This window comes from Zasmidium cellare (genome assembly GCF_010093935.1).
Source record: "Zasmidium cellare ATCC 36951 unplaced genomic scaffold M409scaffold_2, whole genome shotgun sequence".
NCBI classification, from domain to species: domain Eukaryota; kingdom Fungi; phylum Ascomycota; class Dothideomycetes; order Mycosphaerellales; family Mycosphaerellaceae; genus Zasmidium; species Zasmidium cellare.
In genome coordinates this window covers 585,166-605,967 of record NW_022986946.1, presented here as the reverse complement: position 1 = coordinate 605,967, position 20,802 = coordinate 585,166, and the positions used below count along the sequence as shown (strand labels likewise).

General features: G+C 54.3%; 7 protein-coding genes across 7 annotated transcripts; 1 reads left to right on the top strand and 6 right to left on the bottom strand.

The window, feature by feature from the left end:
• Positions 1-2,181: 2,181 nt before the first annotated feature.
• M409DRAFT_62513 (uncharacterized protein) lies at positions 2,182-3,052 on the bottom strand (the record flags this gene model as incomplete). The annotated part of the gene is made up of 6 exons (XM_033815205.1): positions 2,182-2,324; positions 2,378-2,674; positions 2,728-2,765; position 2,830; positions 2,900-2,951; positions 3,020-3,052. The coding sequence occupies 6 exons, from the start codon at positions 3,050-3,052 to the stop codon at positions 2,182-2,184; spliced, it is 564 nt and encodes a 187-aa protein (XP_033673724.1).
• A 961-nt stretch (positions 3,053-4,013) lies between these two features.
• On the bottom strand, positions 4,014-6,052 carry M409DRAFT_62512 (uncharacterized protein; the record flags this gene model as incomplete). Its single annotated transcript, XM_033815204.1, has 2 exons — positions 4,014-4,121; positions 4,184-6,052. 2 exons carry the CDS (start codon positions 6,050-6,052, stop codon positions 4,014-4,016), a joined length of 1,977 nt encoding a protein of 658 aa, XP_033673723.1.
• Positions 6,053-7,188: 1,136 nt separating this feature from the next.
• On the top strand, positions 7,189-8,163 carry M409DRAFT_16790 (uncharacterized protein; the record flags this gene model as incomplete). The annotated part of the gene is made up of 1 exon (XM_033803769.1): positions 7,189-8,163. One exon carries the CDS (start codon positions 7,189-7,191, stop codon positions 8,161-8,163), a length of 975 nt encoding a protein of 324 aa, XP_033673722.1.
• Positions 8,164-8,207: 44 nt separating this feature from the next.
• On the bottom strand, positions 8,208-9,710 carry M409DRAFT_16789 (uncharacterized protein; the record flags this gene model as incomplete). The annotated part of the gene is made up of 1 exon (XM_033803768.1): positions 8,208-9,710. The coding sequence occupies one exon, from the start codon at positions 9,708-9,710 to the stop codon at positions 8,208-8,210; it is 1,503 nt and encodes a 500-aa protein (XP_033673721.1).
• A 238-nt stretch (positions 9,711-9,948) lies between these two features.
• On the bottom strand, positions 9,949-10,977 carry M409DRAFT_62509 (uncharacterized protein; the record flags this gene model as incomplete). Its single annotated transcript, XM_033815203.1, has 3 exons — positions 9,949-10,079; positions 10,129-10,722; positions 10,773-10,977. 3 exons carry the CDS (start codon positions 10,975-10,977, stop codon positions 9,949-9,951), a joined length of 930 nt encoding a protein of 309 aa, XP_033673720.1.
• Positions 10,978-15,771: 4,794 nt separating this feature from the next.
• Positions 15,772-16,604, bottom strand: M409DRAFT_49355 (uncharacterized protein; the record flags this gene model as incomplete). The annotated part of the gene is made up of 3 exons (XM_033811221.1): positions 15,772-15,947; positions 16,112-16,366; positions 16,520-16,604. 3 exons carry the CDS (start codon positions 16,602-16,604, stop codon positions 15,772-15,774), a joined length of 516 nt encoding a protein of 171 aa, XP_033673719.1.
• A 566-nt stretch (positions 16,605-17,170) lies between these two features.
• M409DRAFT_16786 (uncharacterized protein) lies at positions 17,171-19,464 on the bottom strand (the record flags this gene model as incomplete). Its single annotated transcript, XM_033803767.1, has 6 exons — positions 17,171-17,434; positions 17,538-17,566; positions 17,626-18,682; positions 19,012-19,212; positions 19,272-19,347; positions 19,415-19,464. The coding sequence occupies 6 exons, from the start codon at positions 19,462-19,464 to the stop codon at positions 17,171-17,173; spliced, it is 1,677 nt and encodes a 558-aa protein (XP_033673718.1).
• Between the last annotated feature and the right edge of the window lie 1,338 nt (positions 19,465-20,802).

Genomic DNA, 20,802 nt, shown 5'->3' with positions numbered 1-20,802 from the left:
TCAAGTGTGTAATGAGACAGCGGGTCGTCAATCAATCAATCGATCAATCGGCGAATCCATCAATAATTGAAGGATATTCTCACCAGCAAGACAACAAGACTTCTCGCTTCCTCCGGCGCGGTACCTCGACGGGCTCACGTTGCAGCAGCGTGGCCACTTTCACGTTTTTCCCAGTCGTTAGCGTCAGCCGCTAGATGCACCAACTCTGATTTTCTCGAACAAGATTGTCGCCGTCACCGCCCTGCAGCATGTCATCGCCAGTCTCCTCGCAAACTTCGTGAACTCAGTCCCCTGATATCCAGCCTGATTACATTTTGACGTCTCTCAACACACCGAGCCACGACGACATCACGCACAGAAACAGCCACCACGACCACCACACCCTCAAACACAGCTGATCCTGCATCAGCCCAGGGCGATCTCCACTTCCGCCCTACACACGTGGGAGAAAGGCTGTGACCCTCGGCTGCACCACACGGGCGAATCACGACGGCGAGACGCTCTCTTTCGCATCCGACCAGGCGGCGAAGGCGTTCGGACGACGTCTTCTAGAAACACTCCCTAATTGGCCTTGCTGCAAGCCACTCCCATTCCTGCCGTCGACGCGTGAAACACCCACCCTCCCAAGCTCTGACAAACACCGTCTTCGTATCCATGATTCATGCCCACTCCTTTGCGCTGTGCTACTGCATTTGCCTGATTCAGCAGGCTGTCATACCACGACGATTGCCAACAAGGAGGTGAGAGACATCGGATTTGGCTGAGACAAGACCACCCACCCGCCTCATCCTCAAAGTAGATGGACTGTAGCAAACAAACGACGAAGCTCGGTCGTCCGACAAAGTATGGCCCGAAACGAATTCCTACGCAACAACGTGGTCGCAGTCAGAAGGGATCGACAGCGACTCCTTGCTGCCCACGAGGACTGCACGACGACTGTCAATCCGTCACAGGCAACCCCCCAATAATCCGGATCCCCTGCACGCAGCAAGGAGATGCATGGCAAAGGAACACCCATGGCATCCTGCGGCAAAAACGCACGTGCTGTTTCGCACACCTGCGACTTTCGAGCAATGCGCCCGAAATGAACTCACTGCTGATGCGGATGAGAAAGCATTGCTGTCTGAAAGGTAGCGTACAGTAACTTGTGCTGCTATGTATGGATACTATCACATGTCCATGAACTCAATCCCCCTGATACCTCCATGCGTTCGGCACAAACCTTCATCATCGACTTGTCTCTCTCTACCACCGTCAGGACCAGCTTCAGCTCCAGCTCCAGCTCCAGCTCCAGCTCCAGCAGCACCAACCCATACCTCATCTCCTGACAACACCCTCCACCCAAAGAGCTATTCTCACACCTAACTTCTCCCGCCAACTCCTCATTCGTCCTCCCCACCAAAGACCCTCCCCCATCTCCCCTCGCCTTCCACCCCCCTTGCATCCCATCCCTCCCCCAACCGCATGGCGCAACAAGGACCCGCCAGCGACAAACCTCGCAGTCCTCCAAGCCCTAACATGGAAGCTGACTACCAGACCCAATCCCATCTCACGGCCGTAGGACCCTTGTTGCGAAACCGAACTCCTCTTGAGAGACCGAAAAAGTCTACCGTGGTACTGGATACCTCTTTGAGCTCTGTGTACTGGATGATGTACTTGATGTACAGTAGTAGTCCCAGGGGAAGAAGGGTATGACTGCCATGTTGGACGACGGCCAAGCGTCCGTCTACACCAACGCCCGCGTCCATCAGGAGCGGTGTACAGCGTCCGCACATACTTTCGTTGAGGGGCCCCTTCAAGGTTTGATACTGTATCGTCTTGATAGAGAGCAGGAGTATAGAAAAGCTTCCTTCAGTAGATACACGCAACCCCCACGACGAGTTCCATCTTCGCAATGTCCGCGCCTGCGCTTATAACAGTCCCACGTGCCTTTCCCACATCCAAAAAGCACTGTTCCTCGTGCCCGTCCATCCATTCAATCTGTCAAGACTCCTATGTGCTCTCCACCGTAAACGCCGGAGCATCCCGCATGAAAATCCCGTAGCCCTTCCCACCCTTGCTGCCTCAAACGCCACACCCAATGAGTCGAAAAGCAGTCTCCATCAGAAGCAAGCTATAAGAAGTTTCCAATGCAGGACGCCGTGTTGGACGGTCTTGCAGAGCCACTATGTTGCTTGCGGCTCATACTTCGTCCATGGTTCCAGCGGGCTCCTCGTCTTCTTCGTCTTCGTCATAACTTCCCACCGAGCTCATTTCGTCGCTATCGTTCGAGTCTCCCGCGCCGTCGTCGACGTTCTCCTTCGATGCATACTTCGCCACGTATTCTAGGCCCCCGTCAGCAACCATCCACCTTATCATCCACGTCGGTCTGCCTCACCTTTGACCTTTGAGTCATACCCTTTCACATCCCTCATCATCAAGGCGGCGGCCTCCCCATTGAGGGGATCTGTCGGGTTGGGATACCGCAAGAGCTGCGGCAGAAAGACCTCGAAGATGTTGATCATGTCGTACATCGGCGACCAGGTCTGGTTGATAACGTCGAGGCACACGCTACCTGACAGTTCGTCGATATTGGGATGGAAGATCCGGTTGACGAAGCCGATGCTGGGGCTCTTGTAAGGATACTGGTCTGGTAGTTCGACGTGAATTTTCCAGAGACCGCCTTGGAATGGTGCTGTGATGTTGTCAGATTGCGACGCGTTAGGTGATATTGATGGTGATGCTCACTCTCTTCGGGCCCCTTAAACCTCACGTAGAACTCCTGCCTGTAGAAACATCAGCAACATCCTCCCCATGGAGAGATCGTGAATCGGCATGGATCTGACGGACACTGTCAAGACAGGTCAGTCAGCATGATGCTTCGTTGGGGAAAGTGTAGAAGAGGGATCTGGTTGCGTACTATTGTCATTGACCAGGGTGACCTCATAATCGCTCATGAGCATCTTCATGACCTGTGTTCAAAGGCCCCCAATCAGTCTTGTGCAGCAAATATAGCTTTTGAAGATATGCACCAACATACATCCGTCTCGATTCTGCGCTTCGGACTGCTCATCTTGCCGCCTTCTCTCCCTCTGGAGCTGTTCTGGGGTGTCTGCCTTCTGTGCTCTCCCCTCACTTGCAATCTCGCCCAGTACTCGACGTATATACCAGTCTCGCTGGTCTCGTGTGTTTGTCCGCAGATCTCAGGATCGGGTCCGATGGGCGAACTAACGTCGTTTAGTCACGAGGGACTGCTTGTCCGGAGTGAAAGCGGTATCACTTGATAAGCTCGCTTTGTTGTTCCGGCTACGGCGTGGCTTGTTCGGCTGGCAGGTGACACTAGATTCGCAGGACTGTGAGTTGAGAGATTGGTGGGTTGGAGAAGTAGTCGAAGGTTCCGTTGGCTGTCAAGAGGGAAGGTCTCGTAGGCGGTGGTGGAGTAGTAGTGCTGTTGCAGAGAGCGCGATCGGACGGTGGACGGCGGGTCAAGTGGGAGGTAGTCACACGCAAGATGGCGTGAAACTTTCGGCTACTGACGCCGAAACATGAAAGGTTGACATCGGGTCTGATGGGCACACGTGACGACGTTGATGGACGGATATCCTCATATTCCTGCTGTTGAGCCGACAAGGTGCTCATCATAGATGGTCGTTTGGACAATAATGGATTGTTCAATGTCAAGAGCCAACTTCGTCAACTTCGCTCTCGTGGAGCAATGCTATGCTATCACTATCTCTTCCATACATTTGAGATGCCTCGCTAACACCTTCGCTCGACAGGGCATTACTGATGATGCGCCTCTAGTAGACCTCCGAGATAAAACGCCAGACTGTATCCGGCCTCCAGAAAGCGCCTCCGCTATGCACGCTCAAAACTTCCGCCAACAAACCCGTGTGTGATTAGAATACACCACTGCTGAGACAAGAATACAAAGCTGATGCTGCCGTCAGGACGATACAAGATTAGTGTGTTTGTGATGCTGCTGTCGTCTTTGTCGCGTGACGCATGGATCGATCGTAATGAGTCGTGGCCGATCAACGTCCTTGTTTATGAGGACGCTTGAGTTCTAGAAGAAGCTCATCGAGCTCCTTCCAGTTCTCCTGAGTATTGGCAAACTTGCGATGCTTGCGTGATGCAATGTGCTGGAGACTGTCAGCATCCAACGCCTTGGGGCATTTGGGGCACAGCGCATGGGAAAACTTACCTCGTCAAAGTCCTCGTATTTGTCACGACAATTCTCGCAGTAGCCTGGCTTGGGGTCTTTCTCGACCTTCTTCTTCTTGGGAGCTGACAGTCTTGCTTTCTGCCGCTGGCTATCTTCTTCATCTTCATGGACCACGCCCAAGGTTTCCTGGGCTTTCCTCTTCGCAGCTCGAGGAGGTGGGTCCTGGTTCTCATTAATCGCCGCCCTCATGTCGTTGACGTGCGAGGAAGGTATGCTATTGTTGGATGCCAAGACCTTGCGCTTCAGTAAAGACACCTCCTTAGTGTCTCCCATGCGACGATTGAGGCCGGGCGCCGTCGACGAGATGGCCGCAGACGAGATAGCCTGTGATCGAATAGCTGACGTAACATTGGATGGTTGCATGCCTGAAGCAACGGGCTCGCCTCCAACCATGCGAGGTAAGCCTCGGAGACTGGCCTGCGCACTACCAAAGAAGGGTGCTGCAAGATCGAGAGAAGACTGCCGTCGGAGATGAGCTGGCATAGGAGCGTTGAGTGGCTTCGTTGGATCTTGTTTGGCCTGGGCAAGCTTGCGCGGCGAGCGGCGCAGGTTTGCCTCACGTTCGACGAGAGCCTGGGCGGGAGTCGGTTGGAGACCGGCGTTTGCTCTTGTCTTGCGCTGGGCAAGTTCCTGCTGAGCTCTCAACTGATTCTCAGCATCCCTCTCCTGTTGCTGGATCTTCTTGGCATAGACAGGGTCTTCAATGAATGGACATCGGCCAGATGAGGTCAGTCTGAACTGCGGCCACTTGCCTTGTTCTTTTGAGTTCGGTTTGTTGTAGTCACGGACGAGAGTCGGCTTTGTCCTCTCGTCCATATCGTGAACGTAAATATAACAGCCACGCAACGTCACCATGTCCTGAGTTGCGACAGTCATGTCACGGTCAGCAGGACCATTGACCTTTTCATGGCGAAGGAGTTGTTCGAGGTCGGCATCTTGTGCTTGTCTTGTCGAAACGCGTTGAGTCGCGTGACCACGAGGCTCATGTACGTGATCAGCTGTGTCGGCATCGAGAATAGTGCCGAGGACACGATGCAGCTTTTCCAGAGCCCATATCTTGATGCCAAGAGCGCGTGCGCGGGAGAGGATGTCGGCACTTTGTGTCTGAGGCTTGCGTTGGTCCAGGTTCTGCTGCAATTGAGAGGCGGCATGCTGATTCCGCCGTTGGATCTGAGCATCCAGAAGGGTGGCACCCTTTCGTTGATCTTGGGTGGTCGCCGCAGACAGCTGGACAGTCTTTGGCAGTGTCGTGTCGTATTTCGAGTCGCCGTCGTCAGGGCTGGTGGTGGACTGTTCAGACGGAATAGGACGCGTAGTGACAACATGAGTGACCGCCTTGGAGAAGAACTTTTCCTCACGTGCACCTAGAGAGTGGATCTGACGCATAGCTTTGGTACGCGTTTCGTCTGGCACGTTGTCGAAGTAAAAGACGAATTGGGGAAACTGTCGCCGGTAGTGCTTCTGCCATTGCCGCACCGATTCAAGATTGTCCCCAGTCTGCTTTTGCGATTTCTCTGCACGCGCGTGCGGCGTTGTCTTCTTGTCACGCACTGAAGCAAGCCTCTTCTCGAAGGCCGTAGGTGGGTGGCTGGAGCGCTTGGAGAAGGGCTCGTCGAGCTTGTGATGGGCAGTGACGGGGACTCCATTCCTCTTCCTAGGATCAATGTTCTCCTCATCCTGTTCCCGAGCCTCAATGATCTGTTTCTTGGTCGGTGGTTGGCCATATATCGTTTCCCGGCCGTCGCCAGCCTGAGCTCGCGTGCGCTTGCCAGACACGGCGCCAGCGTTGCGAAGAGGTGAGTTGATGGCATTGGGGACGTCTGCCAGCGCGGACCGACGGGCAGCCATGATTGCAGTCGGATCGGGGTGCTGTCGTATGGATACTGTTGCCATGCACGGTGAACGGGGACTGGCGTGGGCGTGGGAAGCTTCTTTGTGATGCTCAAAACGCCTGGTTGCGCGGGGCAATCGCGAGGTACGCGTGAAGCTCAGCAGCAGCAGCACTGGCAGGCCATGCTGGTGGTAAAGACCGACGACGAAGACGAGGATGAGGGAGAGGCAGCGTGCAGGTCGACCACGGCGCTGCGGCGGGAGGGCGTAGTTATCGAGGCGTCCGGGTTGTTTTGGGGGTGGGTGGTCAGTGAGCGAGCGAGGTGAGGTGCAGGCCCAATTGTTGTTGTTTCCTCGCTAATGTCGCTAGCGCTGTCGCTGCCAGCCTCGACGCACATCAAGTGCTCCTCCTCCTCGCCACTCACTCACACAACCCTCCACTCAATCAATGTCTCTGCTGGCTGAGACGATGGCGGGTTGCAGGACTCAGATGGCCGCTTGCAAGACCGGCGCAATTGTTTTCGGCCTGCGCTACTTTATTTTCGTTCTGCATTGCTCGCGCTGCATAGCAACCACCTGGCGCTTGGCAGACGGCCCTTGACTTGATGATGGCTGGTGCCATGATTGACCCGTCGAAGTCTGCTCATGTACATATGTACGTCCCAGCGCGACATGCAACACTTCCGTCTGCGAGATGCAAATGGCCGTATTCGAGAGGTTGGTGCTGGGCCACTACGAGCACTCACTGTGAAGCCGTCTCTGGCGTGCACCCAATGGCCTTGCAGACTTTGCTTTCAACCAGCATTCATCGTCAAGGTCCTTTCCCTCATACGATGGCTCAGTCGACCTTTCTCGCAGAACTCACAAACGATGACAGCCTCTGGGTTCAGCTCTGCGATGAGAGTTTACTGACCATCACGTCCGTTGCGCCAGCTCACGTGGCCAAAAGCTTTCGATTCGCTCTTGTACGACGGGCCATTACCTCAGCAGAGAGCCGCATTGCGTATGCGAAACGACCATGAATAGGATGCCTTGGATTTAAATGAATACCTGAGGTCGCGATGCAGAACACCCTGCCAAGCTGATAACAAAACTTATAGCGACTTGAAACCCACGACTGAACCGCCGCTTGAAGGCCAAGCATTGTCCCGGCAATGGCATACCACGCGCAAGGTCCTCGCAAGAAGTCACTTCTCATTGGCATCAACTACGTCGGAAGCCAGCACCGGCTCCAAGGCTGTCACCAGGATGTTGAAAACATGCGAGAATTCCTCACTGCCATGGGCTACGCTTCCGACCGACGATCTCAAGTCGTACTGCGAGACGACCAGTATACTGATCCTCGTGGTCCCTTCTGGCCGAACGGCCACAATATGATGGCCGCCATGCAATGGCTGATCTCGGAACCCGGGACGATGAACTTCCTCCACTACAGCGGCCATGGCGGACAAGTGCCAGATAACAGCGGCAATCGGGTATCCGGTTTCGACGACACTATTGTACCCTACGACTTCGAGCGAAATGGTCAGATTCCCAGTGGCGTCTTACATCGAGCCCTCGTGACATCTCTGCCACCCAACAGCAGTCTGGTCATCCTCTTCGACTGCTGCCATAGCGGATCCGCTGTCGAACTGCCCTACATCTTCCGAGCTGATGAGAACGGAAACGTGTCCATGATTGACAACGTCCAAGCTGGGATGCGATTGTTTGGAGCTGCAAGCCACTTGATTCAAGGAGGCTTCACCATGGACAAGGTCGGCGAAGCAAGACAGCTTTTCGCCGGCGCGCAGTCTTTCTTCAAAAGCATGACCCACGAAGCGCCAGAAGTAGATCAATACGGCCTGGGAGAGCAAGACTTTGCAAACGACTACCGTAGCGAAGGGTCAAAGAATGTCTGGATGTACTCAGGCTGTCGAGACGATCAAACCTCCGCCGACGCCTCCATTGCTGGCTCACACGTCGGCGCCATGAGCTGGGCTTTCCTCGAATGCATGCGAACGTACGGACCTCGACAGAGCTGGATCCAAGTCCTCCAAAACACCCGCCAGATCCTACGGGGACGATATCAACAGATTCCACAATTGAGCGTCGGCTACGAACAGGATCTCAACTATCAGATGCGAGTGTAACAACGTACAAGCCTTTTTGGAAATGGGAAAAGTATCATTACGTGTCATCTATTTCTTCTCAATGCTTCTATTTCCGCCACTTCCTTGACGGCTGTTCTCGTCAGTACCTCTGGTCTCTCGGCGCCTATCACCACTGAATCTTCTATCCTGATGCCCAGTCCTCGGAAATGTGCCGGCCACCTGGTGTCGTCTGGAACGTAGATGCCCGGCTCGATGGTGATGCATTGGTTCGCTTTTAAGAGGTCTGTCCGTGGATATCCTGGCGCATCGTGCACGTCTAGGCCGATATAGTGGCCGACGTGGTGAGGGAAGAGTTTGTCCAACGCATCGCCGGCAACGTTGAATCTTAACGATTTCAGACCTTCTCGTAACCCGTCCTCGCAAATCCTATGCAGCTTGTCCAGCGTCACATCGGCGTCTTCTCTGCACATGCTCACGCAGCTCTTCTGCACGGCAAGGATCATGTTGTACATGTCTCGTTGTGCATCCGTATACCGTCCGTTGACCGGCCACGTCCGCGTGATGTCTGTGATATACCCACCGTACTCGCCCCCAGCATCCACCAACACCACCTCGCCATCCTTGAGCAGAGCATCGTTGCGCACGTAATGTATACTCAACGCATTCCTCCCACCAGCAATGACAGGCACATATGCCTCCCCGTCCAGCCCATTCGTCCTATACCCATACCCCAAATCCGCCCACAGCTGCTTCTCACTCCTCGGCGTGCTCTTCATCGCCTCGGTCAACACCGCCCCCGACACACTCCCCGCCAAGCGCATACAATTCAACTCCGCCTCGCTCTTATCCACCCTCAACTCATTCACCAAAGGCCTCAGCGCCTTCACATTCCGATCCCTCAACAACCTCGCCAACCCATCCACCTTCTCCTCCTCCCCAGCTCTACCCCCAACCAACCTCTGCAGCGGGCCCCTCTTCCCCACCGCCGCCCCAAACCCAACATCCGTAAACACACTCCGACACCGCCCCACCACCTCCGGCACCAACGTCCCCACATCCTCCACATCCCCCACCTCATCCGCATTAAACACATCCTGCGCCGCCTGCACCCCGCTCCGCGCCCCATCCCACAGCTCCGCCCGCTCATCCTTGCCCCTCACGAACAAGTGAAACGTATACTCCACATCGCTATTCCCCTTCTCGATCACCGCCAGCGCCTCCGGCTCGTTGAACCCCGTCAGGTAGAAGAAATTCGAGTCCTGGTGGTATTCGTAGAAGACGGCGCCGGAGCGGTATTTGACCGGCGCGGCGAGCAGGATCGCGGCGCTGTTGCGGGGGAGTTTCCGAGCGAGGGCGGCGCGGCGGTGATGGTATTCTAGCGCGGAGATGCCGGGTGTGAGGTCGCCCGGTTTGATTAGGTGTGGGTGGGTTTCGTGGAGTGGTTGGCCGAATTGGATTTCGGCGGCGGAGGTGAGGGTGCGGCGGCGGTGGGCGTTGTTGAGGATGAGGGCGGTCAGAGGCCTGCTGCGGAAGGTCGGCGTTGGACGGGCGAGGGCGCGGAGCGAGGAGAGGGTGGGTTTGGGCATTGTTGTTTTGGAGTGTCGGTGGGTGGATGATGAAGGTTTGAGGTGTGGAGTTTGGGTTTCATTCACTTTCAAAGTGGGACGGCCCGCTAGCATGGGGCCCCGGACTCAAGAGTGGGGAGAGCACGTGAGTGTTGATGAACGGTTGGAACCTCGTCGTTTCGCTTGAAATTGAATGCTGGATATACAAATATTATATACCAAACTTTTCGTCGTCAACCCTAAACTTCCGAGTAATACCTCAGACCTTTGAGCTGCGTGGAATCTCCACGCAGGTCACTGGCTCGAGCAATCGCGGAATGATCTCGGCAGCATCGCCTTGGAAGAACCAATCCCCCTTATTCCATCCACCAGCTGGGGCGTCGTTCGCGTCTATCGAAGGATTAGTATAGCCTTTGCTCGAAGTATGGTCGCAGCTTACCCATGTTGACGACGCAAACTCGCGCCCCCTTCATCCGAGCCTTGGTCGTGTATCCAGCGGCAGGGTAGACTTTGGCAGACGTTCCGACAACGATGATCAGGTCGACATCTTCAGGTTCGTGTAGATATTCCTCAATTTCATCAATGGTATCCATAGGGAGATTCTCTCCAAACCACACGACATTTGGCCTAAGCATTCGTTCTTTGCACTTGGGACATTGTGGCAGGTCTTTGACGGGGATGTTCGAGATCGGCACTGCAGCATTGCTGATGTCGAGCTCCTTTCGGTTTGCTTTGCCAGCTGCTGCCAGTGCCTCTGTTGTCGTAGGGTCTGATTTGTCCATGGGGATCGCGAGCGAGGGCACGATCGGATCCGTGAAGTTCTCCTCCACATAGCCACAGGCTCGATTGACGCATCTGACTTCGAACAGGGTATTATGAAGCAGCTTCAATTGCTCCTTAGGATGGTCGGCCATCTGGTACAGTCCGTCGACGTTCTGGCTGAGATTCATGAAACCAGGGGTGCGGCGAGCGTACTCGGCAAAGGCATAGTGGGCGGCATTCGGTTTTGCGTTCAGCGACATGTGACGTCGATCTAGAATTCAACTTAGCATCGATCGTGATTTGAATTCGAGATATACTCACAAGAGTAGAACCGCCAGACTAAGGCAGGATCTTCCTCGAAAGCTCCAGGTGTGGCGAGCTGAGTAGCATCGTGGTTTCTCCAAAGACCGCCGGCCCCCCTGAAGGTCGGTAGTCCTGAAGAGGCACTCAGTCCAGCGCCGCAAAGGGCGAGGACTCGCTTCGACTTGCTGAGATACTCATGAAAGGACTTGAGGTCCTCGAACATGTTGGATGCGGAGGCCATTTTTCTGTTTTTGATGAGAGGCGTGAGATGGAGACTGGAGTGAGAGAGCGTCGGGCGGAAGGAGATCTTATACGCGTGCAACAACATATGAAAAAGGCAACCACGGGGGATCGTTCACGATCATGTGCAGGTGCCTGAACACAACAGTGAGGAAACAGAAGTGGTGACTCCCAACTGTACACCGGTCGACGAAGGCTTCAAAAGTCGTGGTGAACGGAGGCAGGCAGGCAGACATGGTCATCGAGAGCCTTGGCATTCGCATTGTTTATTGTTCGGCATTGCGAATTTAGTGGTGCAAAGTGATATATCGGTCTTCGATTATGAGACAGACAGAGGGAGGTGATGTAGAAAGAAAGTAGTACCAGCAGTTCATTACGGTGAGGAAGACTCGGCGTCGGACTGAACAGCGTAGGTATTTGGCGGCTAAAATTAGCGCGGGACTGGCCGCTGTGTAGCTGCCCAGCAACGAGATCGCATCTTCAACCACGCGCGTCGAAGCAGTCGAGGGCGAATCTCTCATCGACAGCCATCTCCAACACCAGCGATGCGGACCGGCTTGAGGCCTTCGACGCGATGGAAGCCGACTGGAGCGAGGCAACCCGGATAACCATTCCTGGCCCAACACCCAATGCTCCCCCATCGACTCTCACCACTTTCGCCTTTGACCCGTTGGAAGAGCTGCTGTGGACGGGCAACGAGTATGTGAGTGCGTTGAGCTTTCTATAACATCTCAGATCATCTCAGCTGTCCATCACTTCTTTCTTTCCTCGTTGCATCTCGCGACAGCGCGATTCTGACCTAGCATAGGGAAGAGTCACTTCATTCTATGGCCCAGAACTGCAGAGATACACATCATACTTCGGCCATGTCAGCGCTGCACCCCGTGGAGGTCCTGGCGATGCGCCAGTTCTACAGCTGCTCTTCTGTGACAAGGGCGTCATATCGGTCTCATCCCGAAGTGTGCATCTGTCTTCTCGCCGAGGCCTCGCACAATGGCACGCATCGCCACCCACTATGAAGGACTTGCGCTGCATGAGTTTTACGGGACGAGATGCCACAGAGCTGGTCGTGGCCGGCTGCCAGCCGCACATGTATCGAATCGACGTGGACAAGGGGACCGTTATCGAGACCCTATCTCCGCCGAATCCAGCCCCTTACACGCTGATGCGACTTGCGGGACAATACATCTGCGCTGCATGTCAGGACGGCTCGATTCACATTCTAGATCCCAAGACTCTGGATCTTGTACTCAGTTGGAAGGCTTACGCTGGCCCTGTCAACGATATGGACGCTAGAGGCGACTACCTGTTAACTTGTGGCTGGGCTCAGATGCAATACCAAGGTCTCTCCCTGGAACGACTCGTCCGAGTATTTGATCTCAAAGCACAGAAGCCTGCTCCTCCTGTCCCCTTTCAGTCCGGTGCTGCACATATCCGCATGCATCCAAAACTCTCCTCTACCTGCATTGTCATCTCGCAGAGTGGCTTGATACACTCCATCGACATTCAAAACCCCGATATGCCAACGATGCGATATGCCAACTCATTCGACGTTCAATTCATGGGTCTCGAACTTATGCCTTCAGGCAAAGGCTTCGCACTTGCAGACTCTCAATCACAAATCACACTTTGGGGCTCACCTTCGAAATTACAATTCACAGAATACAGCAAGCCTACGGAGTTTGCGGAACCGAATGGTGTTCACAAGCATCTCGAGTGGTCGACTGACACTCCTCTCAATCTGATTGGAATGCCGCACTATCGAGAGGCTCTGCTGTCCGGCTGGCCTAACAGTCTGCTGCATCAAGTTGGACTTCCACCACAGCGTGTCGCTGAGCCGCCAGATGCCAGCTATAGACCATTCGAGTATGGCAGAGTTGGTCCGAACCCACGGAAGGGGAGACGCTACGAAGCCGCTGATGCCAAAGCCATGCAGAAACTGTCTGATCCACTCGCCGCGCCCAAATTCTTGAGCGAAAAGCCTCGAGAGGAAGATGCTAATTATGACAATGAGCGTAGGATGAGTGAAGACTTGATCAAAGCTCTGGACAAGGCAAAGCTGGACGGTGTCTCAACATCAGATGCCAAGTTCTTGTACCGCGTCGTTGAGATCAAATACAGCAGATTCGGCGTGGAAGACTTCGACTTTCGCTACTACAATAAGACAAAGTATGCTGGCTTGGAGACCCACATTGTCAATTCATACGCCAATCCTTTGCTACAAATACTGCGATTCACGCCAGTGGCCCGCAATCTCGCCTTGCATCACACTGCGAGGGACTGTCGGCTGGAGAATTGTCTCATGTGCGAACTTGGCTTTCTGATTGATATGCTGGAAAAGGCCAAGACGCCCAACTGCCAGGCCACAAACTTTCTCAAAGCTCTCAGCAGACAGCCAGACGCTCCCGCTCAGAACGTGCTGGAAGGGACTACGACCGGCGTGACATTGACCACGATGGTTCAAAACCTGAATCGTTTCCTGCTCCAGCGGATGGAAGATAACTTCAAGTGGGTTGCTCCGTCTTTGGATCATTTCCACCTCGCATTCGGCACCATTGGACTCGGCTTCACACAATGCGGACACTGCAGCTATGAGAGCAGAATGGACAAAGTGTGGTATACTCACGATCTGGTGTACCCATCGAGAGGACCCAAGACACGACACCAGATCCAACCGTTCTCACAGGTTCTGAAGGCGTCCATAGAGCGGCACAATCAGCATCGGGGATGGTGCTTACGGTGCAATGGGTACAAGCCAATGGTGTCGAATCGTGCGATTCACTGCTTGCCAGCCACGCTCATGCTAAATGCAGCTGTCAACACTGAAGCAGCACGATCGTTCTGGGCTCAACGAAACATCTTGCCCGACGAAATTGGTGTTATTGTCAACAATGGTCGATTCTTTTGTTTCGAGGGCCCGGATCTCCAGCTACACATTCAGCGCGGACAGTATAGTGTTACCGTCTACAAGCTGGTTGGAGTCGTGGCCGAGGCCCGGACGGGCGAAAACGAGAAATCGCATCTGGTGGCATCCATCAATACCGATGTTGCCGAAGCAGACCGAAATGGTGCGCAGAGTCCGAATTGGCACTTGTTCAATGACTTTTTGGTTCATCAGCTTCGGTGGCAAGATGCCTTGCATTTCAATCCTGATTGGAAGTTGCCATCAGTGATCACATATCAAGTCAAGACGATGTCGCACAATATCGACAACAGTTGGAAGAATGCCATTGACACGAGCATCCTCTATCGAAGCCCGAGCCAGCCTGGGCTAGCAAACTTCCGAGCACTGTCGCAGAATGAGCCCTTGCCCGACAGCACCTGGCATGTCGGCATTGACGCTGAATTTGTTCGACTGTTGAGAGAGGAGATCGATGTTGGCGCAGATGGCTCCCGTACAATGACACGTCCCGCACGCTCAGGATTGGCGCGAGTGTCAGTTCTGAGAGGGGATGGGATGGATCAAGAATTGCCCTTTATTGATGACTACATTGCGATCGACGAGCCGATCGACGACTACCTCACACAGTACTCTGGACTACACGAAGGCGATCTCACCGTAGGCAAAAGCCGCTTCCAACTCGTCAGCCTCAAGGAAGTCTACAAGAAGCTCTGGGTCCTCCTCAATCTTGGCTGCTCATTTGTTGGTCACGGTCTCTCAAGCGACTTCCGCATCATCAACATTCACGTGCCAGACTCTCAAGTCATCGACACGCAAGACCTCTTTTCGCTTGGCACGCGCGGTCGACGGAAACTCTCACTGCGCTTCCTGGCATGGATCGTGCTCAAAGAAGAAGTCCAAAAGAATGCAGACATGGGACACGACAGTATCGAAGACGCACGCACAGCCATCAAGCTCTGGCGAAAGTACCTCGAATACCAAAACGCTGGAGTTCTCGAGACGATCATGGATGAAGTCTTCCACAAGGGTCGCTCGACGGATTTCAAAGTCCCAAGCGACTTGAACAACAGACGTCTGCCGGAAACGCCCGGAGGATCTGCGCCTGGGACTCCTTCACGACAACCTGTGAGGATGGCCACGCCTGCAAGGTCGGAGTTTGGAAGTCCTTCGAAGAGTTGAACATGATGAGGTGATGGTGGAGGAATGTGAGATGTGATGCCTACGGGAGAGACCGGGATGGAGAGAGGGTGCATGTGCAATGCCAAGTCCGAGCGGCGCAGCAGGAACAACGTTGTTGCAGGGGCCCGCTTTGGTTTCCGAGGTGAATTGCCGGCTTGGAATGAGTTGACAATGAGCGGGCGGTGCGGCGATGCCTGTTGTTATTGAGATAAGAGACCGCTGGAGGCATAGACTAAGGAATGAAGAAGGTAGACGTAATACAACAAGCACTTGATTATCCATGGTCCCAAACTGGCTTTCTGCAAGGATTTAAACGGACATCATAACGAGAGACAACGCTTGGTCGATCGACTCATACCCAGCCCGCGGCGAGGTCGAACCTGTGTTGGCTTTCAAGAGCTCGAGAATGAAGGACAAGTGCTGCTTCGTTGCCGTCAGTCTTTAATTCAACTTTGGGAGTCGAGAAACGATACAGAGCAATGACTTAGCCAGTTGGATTTGGTGACAAGCTGTGTCTGCATTGTCGAGCCGGAAACATAAGACACATTGACGGAAACTTCACATAAGCCTGAAAAGAGTGAGAGAGTCAATTCCAGGCCACACTGCAACACGTTCTTGAGGAGCGAAACACGACCAAGTCCCGACGCTCTTGCAAGCTTTGTAGTGTCGACACCAACTCGAGAGATCAGACACCACTCACTCCCTGTCGTCCTTTGTCTGCCTGACTCCATCAACTTGCAGTAAGATGTCACCGGTATGCGTCTCCTGTGAGTCCTGCTGCTCGTCTTTCTCTTTCTTGGGGGTGGGTGGCACGGCCTTGTAAGGAGAAGATGGCTTAGTTTGGATTGACTGGCTTGATGTCCAATCACTCACTTGTGTTAACAAGAAAGAAGCACCAGGTGCGAGAAGAGGCGGGCGGGACGGCGGTGCTCAGTTTACTTATGTGGGTTCTCGGGTGTTTGTGGTATGGCGAGATCGTATCGCTCACGCTCGCCGCCGGCATCAGGAGGTTACTAGGTAGTATGTCACTGCCTACTTCTCAGATGGACGCCAGGTTCCCTCGCCGACATTTCAGGACGAGCAGAAGCAGGACCAGCAACCGCAAAGCCCTCATCATCAGGGCCAGCAATAACAGGCCCCCTCAGCAGCCCCTTCTTCGTCCTTCTTCGACGTCCTATCCTCAAGCGTCTGAAGTAGACGCCTCGCCTCCTTGCGCTGTTCTTTCGAAAGTCTTCGTCATCGACCAGATCCCGAGGGGCCTCGATCGAGGCGACAGCTTGCTCAGCATGGTCTATAGTAGATACGTCCTTCCTCAAAGACAGCATCACATGCAAGCGCGCGTGGGCCAAGTTCGAAATAGCCGCTCAGCGAGCCGAAGTCACTACTCGTAGTTCTCATCGAAAGCGAAATCTCATCCTCACATCGTGCAGGGCGATACACGTACGGTTTTCGCTGTCAAGATCGCTGTAGGGATCCTCGTGCCCCATGCTGGGAAGGAAGTCGGGTTGCGATCTAGTGTGATCACACATAATTTTACGGCCTCGTTCAAAAGCGTGTCCATACTAGTTGTGGATTCTTAGTTGCCTCGTCTTCGCTTGAAACATCATGTGACAGGGGAATTCATTCACTCGTCTGAAGTCTTGGACTGTCTACATTTAGTTCAAGTAAAACGTAGTGAACAATAGTCCGGCTTTTGGTTACGTTTTTCGCCGATTCTCCTCTTCTTCGCATCTCGACTCATGACAGAACGTAGCCTGGGAGTACTGGTATGACCGGCCGTCCTTTCTCATACGAGACTGCCCGTACGGATACCTAGGGCTTTGGGCTTCTGTGGACCGGCTCTAATTGAATACACGTATAGTACCCGACTTGTACTCGACTTCACGTGAAATGCCAAAGAAGGACGTAGCGGAATAGTCTACTGCTGAACGGCTAGTATTGCTCTATCCACAAAAGTGTAATCACACTATAGACGCCCCCCTTCATCTCGCATAAGACGGCGCCTGCCCTAGTCCTGATGACATCTGAGCTCGAAGCCGGAAAAAAAGGTTCCGCAATCTGTACAAGTCATGCCACATGCCCTTCCGAGCTACATCTATACTTGTGGACCAGCCTTGATAACCTCTGGAGTGGCCTCGTCGGCGTACTTCTTGAAGTTCTCGTTGAACAGCTCGGCCAACTTGGTGACCTCGTCCTTGAAGTCGGCGGTTCCGGACCAGCTCTTGGCCGGGTTGAGGAGTTCGTCGGGTACGTTGGTGACGTTCTTGGGTACTTGGAGGTTGAAGACCTCGTAGTTCTCGTATTCGGATTTCGCGAGCTCACCGCTGTGGATGGCGTCGAGGATGGCGCGGGTGTATTTCTACAAAAAGTTAGCCACGTTTGCAATGGATATAGAGGGGAGGGAAGGCCTGCCAATGGACATCTCTTTCCGCCTGCCGCAATGTTAGCTATGACTCAAATACAACGGAGGTATAGTTGTTGGATGTGTGAGCTGTAAAAGAGTTTTTTTGTTTTTGTTTGGGGGAGGGGGGGAATTCGGGGGTAACTCACCAGTGGTAGCGCCAGCACCAGTCCAGCCAGTGTTCAGCAACCAAGCATTGGCATTGTGGTGCTGAATCTTGTCCGCAAGCATCTTGGCGTAGCGCATTGGGTGGAGGGCAAGGAAAGGCTGGGCAAAGCAAGACGAGAAAGTAGCCTGAGGTTCAGTCACACCCTGTTCGGTACCGGCCATCTTAGATGTGTAACCAGAAATGAAGTGGAACATGGTCTGTTCGCTGTTGAGCTTGGAGATCGGGGGGAGGACACCGCGGGCGTCGCAGGTGAGGAGGATGATGTTCGATGGGTGATTGGTCGAAAGGCAGGGAATCTTGGTGTTCTCGATGAATTCGATGGGGTAGGCGCAGCGGGTGTTCTCGGTCAGGGTCGAGTCGTCGTAGTCGACAACACGGGTGGTTGGGTCGAAGACGACGTTCTCGAGGATGGCACCGAATTTGATGGCGTTGAAGATATCTGGCTCCTTCTCTGCCGAGAGACCGATGGTCTTGGCGTAGCAGCCTCCCTCGATGTTGAAGACACCCTTGTCACTCCAGCAGTGCTCGTCGTCTCCGATCAAAGCACGCTTGGGGTCGGCGGAGAGCGTAGTCTTGCCAGTTCCAGAGAGACCGAAGAAGACGGTGACATCCCCGTTCTGGCCCTCGTTGGCAGAGGAGTGGAGAGTGAGGACATTGTGCTTGACTGGCATCTCGTAGAAGAGAACAGTGAAGATTCCCTTCTTCATCTCACCAGCGTACTCAGTACCAAGGATAACCATCTCCTTTTCGGAGAAGTTGATCGAGACGGAGGTGTTGGAAGTCATGGATGTGGTGTATCTGTTGGCCGGGAAGGCACCGGCGTTGTAGATGACATAGTCGGGGTGGAAGTGCTCGAGCTCTTTTCTCGATGGTCGGATGAGCATGTTGTACATGAAGAGAGCATGGTAGGCACGGGCACAGACGACTCGGACGTTGATGCGGTAGCGCTCGTCCCAGCCGGCGAAGCCATCGATCACGTAGATTCGGTTGCGGGTGTTGAGGTAGTCGACGGCACGCTCGCGGTTGATACGCCACACCTAAGGATTATCACATGTCAGCGAGCAACATTCACATCGCGATGCCACGTGAAGAGCGGGGTTATTCCCGGCCGCGTCTTCCCGACACGCGGGGCAGACCCGGGCGGCGGGCGCGCTTAGGCTAGCAACGGCAACCCAGCTCGGCTAATGCGAGGGGCAGTGACGTTTTGGTTTGGCTCCTGCCCCGCGAACCGCTGGCTGGGCTGCATGCTCACGCGTCGTGCAAGTCCACCTCCTGAAAAGATAGCGAGGTAATGTCGCGCAGCTGTGCATGCCCATTGGCAAGGCCAGAGAGGCTGCGTGATAAAGGTCGCTGTGTTGTAACTCACCTCGGGCGTCATGGGCTTGTTGACCGGACCCCACCACACATCGCTCTCTGAGCCCTCCTCCTTCACGATGCGCTTGTCCGAGGGCGAGCGGCCAGTCTTTGCTCCACTGTAGGCGGACAGAGCTCCGCTGGAGGTGATGGCCGATCCAGTCTCGTACACGAGCGCGTCTTCGTAGAGTGCTGCGACAGAAGGGTTGGCGACCTAGACAGGTCGAGTCAGCATTGCGAATCTCGCTGTCTCCTGAGACAGGTCATGCTTACAATGGCCACACGGTCGTAGTCGATGTGTGCGCGCTCGTGGAGTTCCTCCTCGAGTTCAGTGTGCTCGTGGACGGGCCTGTGGAGATATCAGGTCAGCAATGCTCTTCAGTATCAAGCCATTGGCCGTGTCGGCGACAACATACTCGACACCGCCAGGGTGCAGGGCCGTCTTGTTTACGCGTGCCGCAGCCATTGTGATCTCGGACTTTGCAGTTAGGGACGAGGAGTGGAAGTTGCTTCTTTGTTGCTTGGAGATGTTCTCCTTGACGAAGTCGACACCGGAATTAGAGGGAGGGCCGGGAGTGAACGTGCGGACGGGTTGAGCAGGGCGAGCGCTGTTTCTTAAGTTCCCAGACGACATGTCCAAGGTTTGGTAAACCTCTAAGCCTCGTTCGTCGGCACTGAGCGATTAGTTGCAGGCTCCGCTGATTGGCTGAGATGTGCCTTGATTCTCCAAGATCCGGCGCGTTTTCGTGCGGAAGAAGAGCACGCTGTGGAGTGCCGGGGACGACCGGCTTGGAACCGTGGGCGGCGGGCAACGTCTTCAAGAGCAACACGCGCGTCTGGTCTGGACTATCGCCCTCTCAACGACTTCAGCAATTCCTGCTACTCCTGATGATAACAATGGCAGACGCATCACTCCCCCGTCACGCTATATACCTGTCTAAGCACTACATGTCATCGTGCAGGCCCCAGGCGGGGATTGGGTCTACACCGCAATAACCTAGGTTCCAGCCCTCTGTCGTCTGATGTTCGCCCTCATCGCGGCGCGAGGGATGCGCCTCGATGACCACCAAAAGGAAGGCTCACGATACTTCGGGACTGTACCGATGCAGCAGGAGCAGCGCAGCTCTCTCCGGCAGCTCCAGCGCCTGTCCTTCATCGCAACGTCATCAGACCAGCATTTTTACCTAACATCGTGAGATTCGGACGACGACCGGATGCATGGAGGTCTGGGTTGAGAATCGAAAGAAAAAATTGGCATTGCTGTGATGAAGCACACAACCCGGACCATACTTTCACAACCGACTAGACGATGCACAAGCAATCCTCCAGACGCCTGTGCCCGTGAACTGCCGTATTACTTTTGATGAATGCTGATAGATCCACGGCTCGAAGCGCACGCGACGTTCGCGAGACGAGGACGCTGCGGCTCCACAGCGCCTCTCCATGGGGTAGAGGCTTGGCTGGACCACGACCTCACGTCCACCTTCTTAGAGACGACATATTTCTCCATTGCATTGCCTCGTGTTCTCCAGTCAAACTTGAACCGTAAGCTTGGTAGGTTGCGGGTCATTAGAGAAAAGTTGTGCTTTCGAGAAAAACCGACTTTTGAATGGCGCGGTAAGTTATACATTTTATCATGAAAGGTATGATCATCTCTTGATGACAGGCTGATAAACTTGATTGCCACCACGTCTTGAGCATACAGAGAGCAGGCGTCGAACCATTCGACTGCACGTGTTAACAATATGTCGGGCATTTCACCCACAGATGGCCGCCGTGGCCCAAACATGTGAACAAAGGCAGC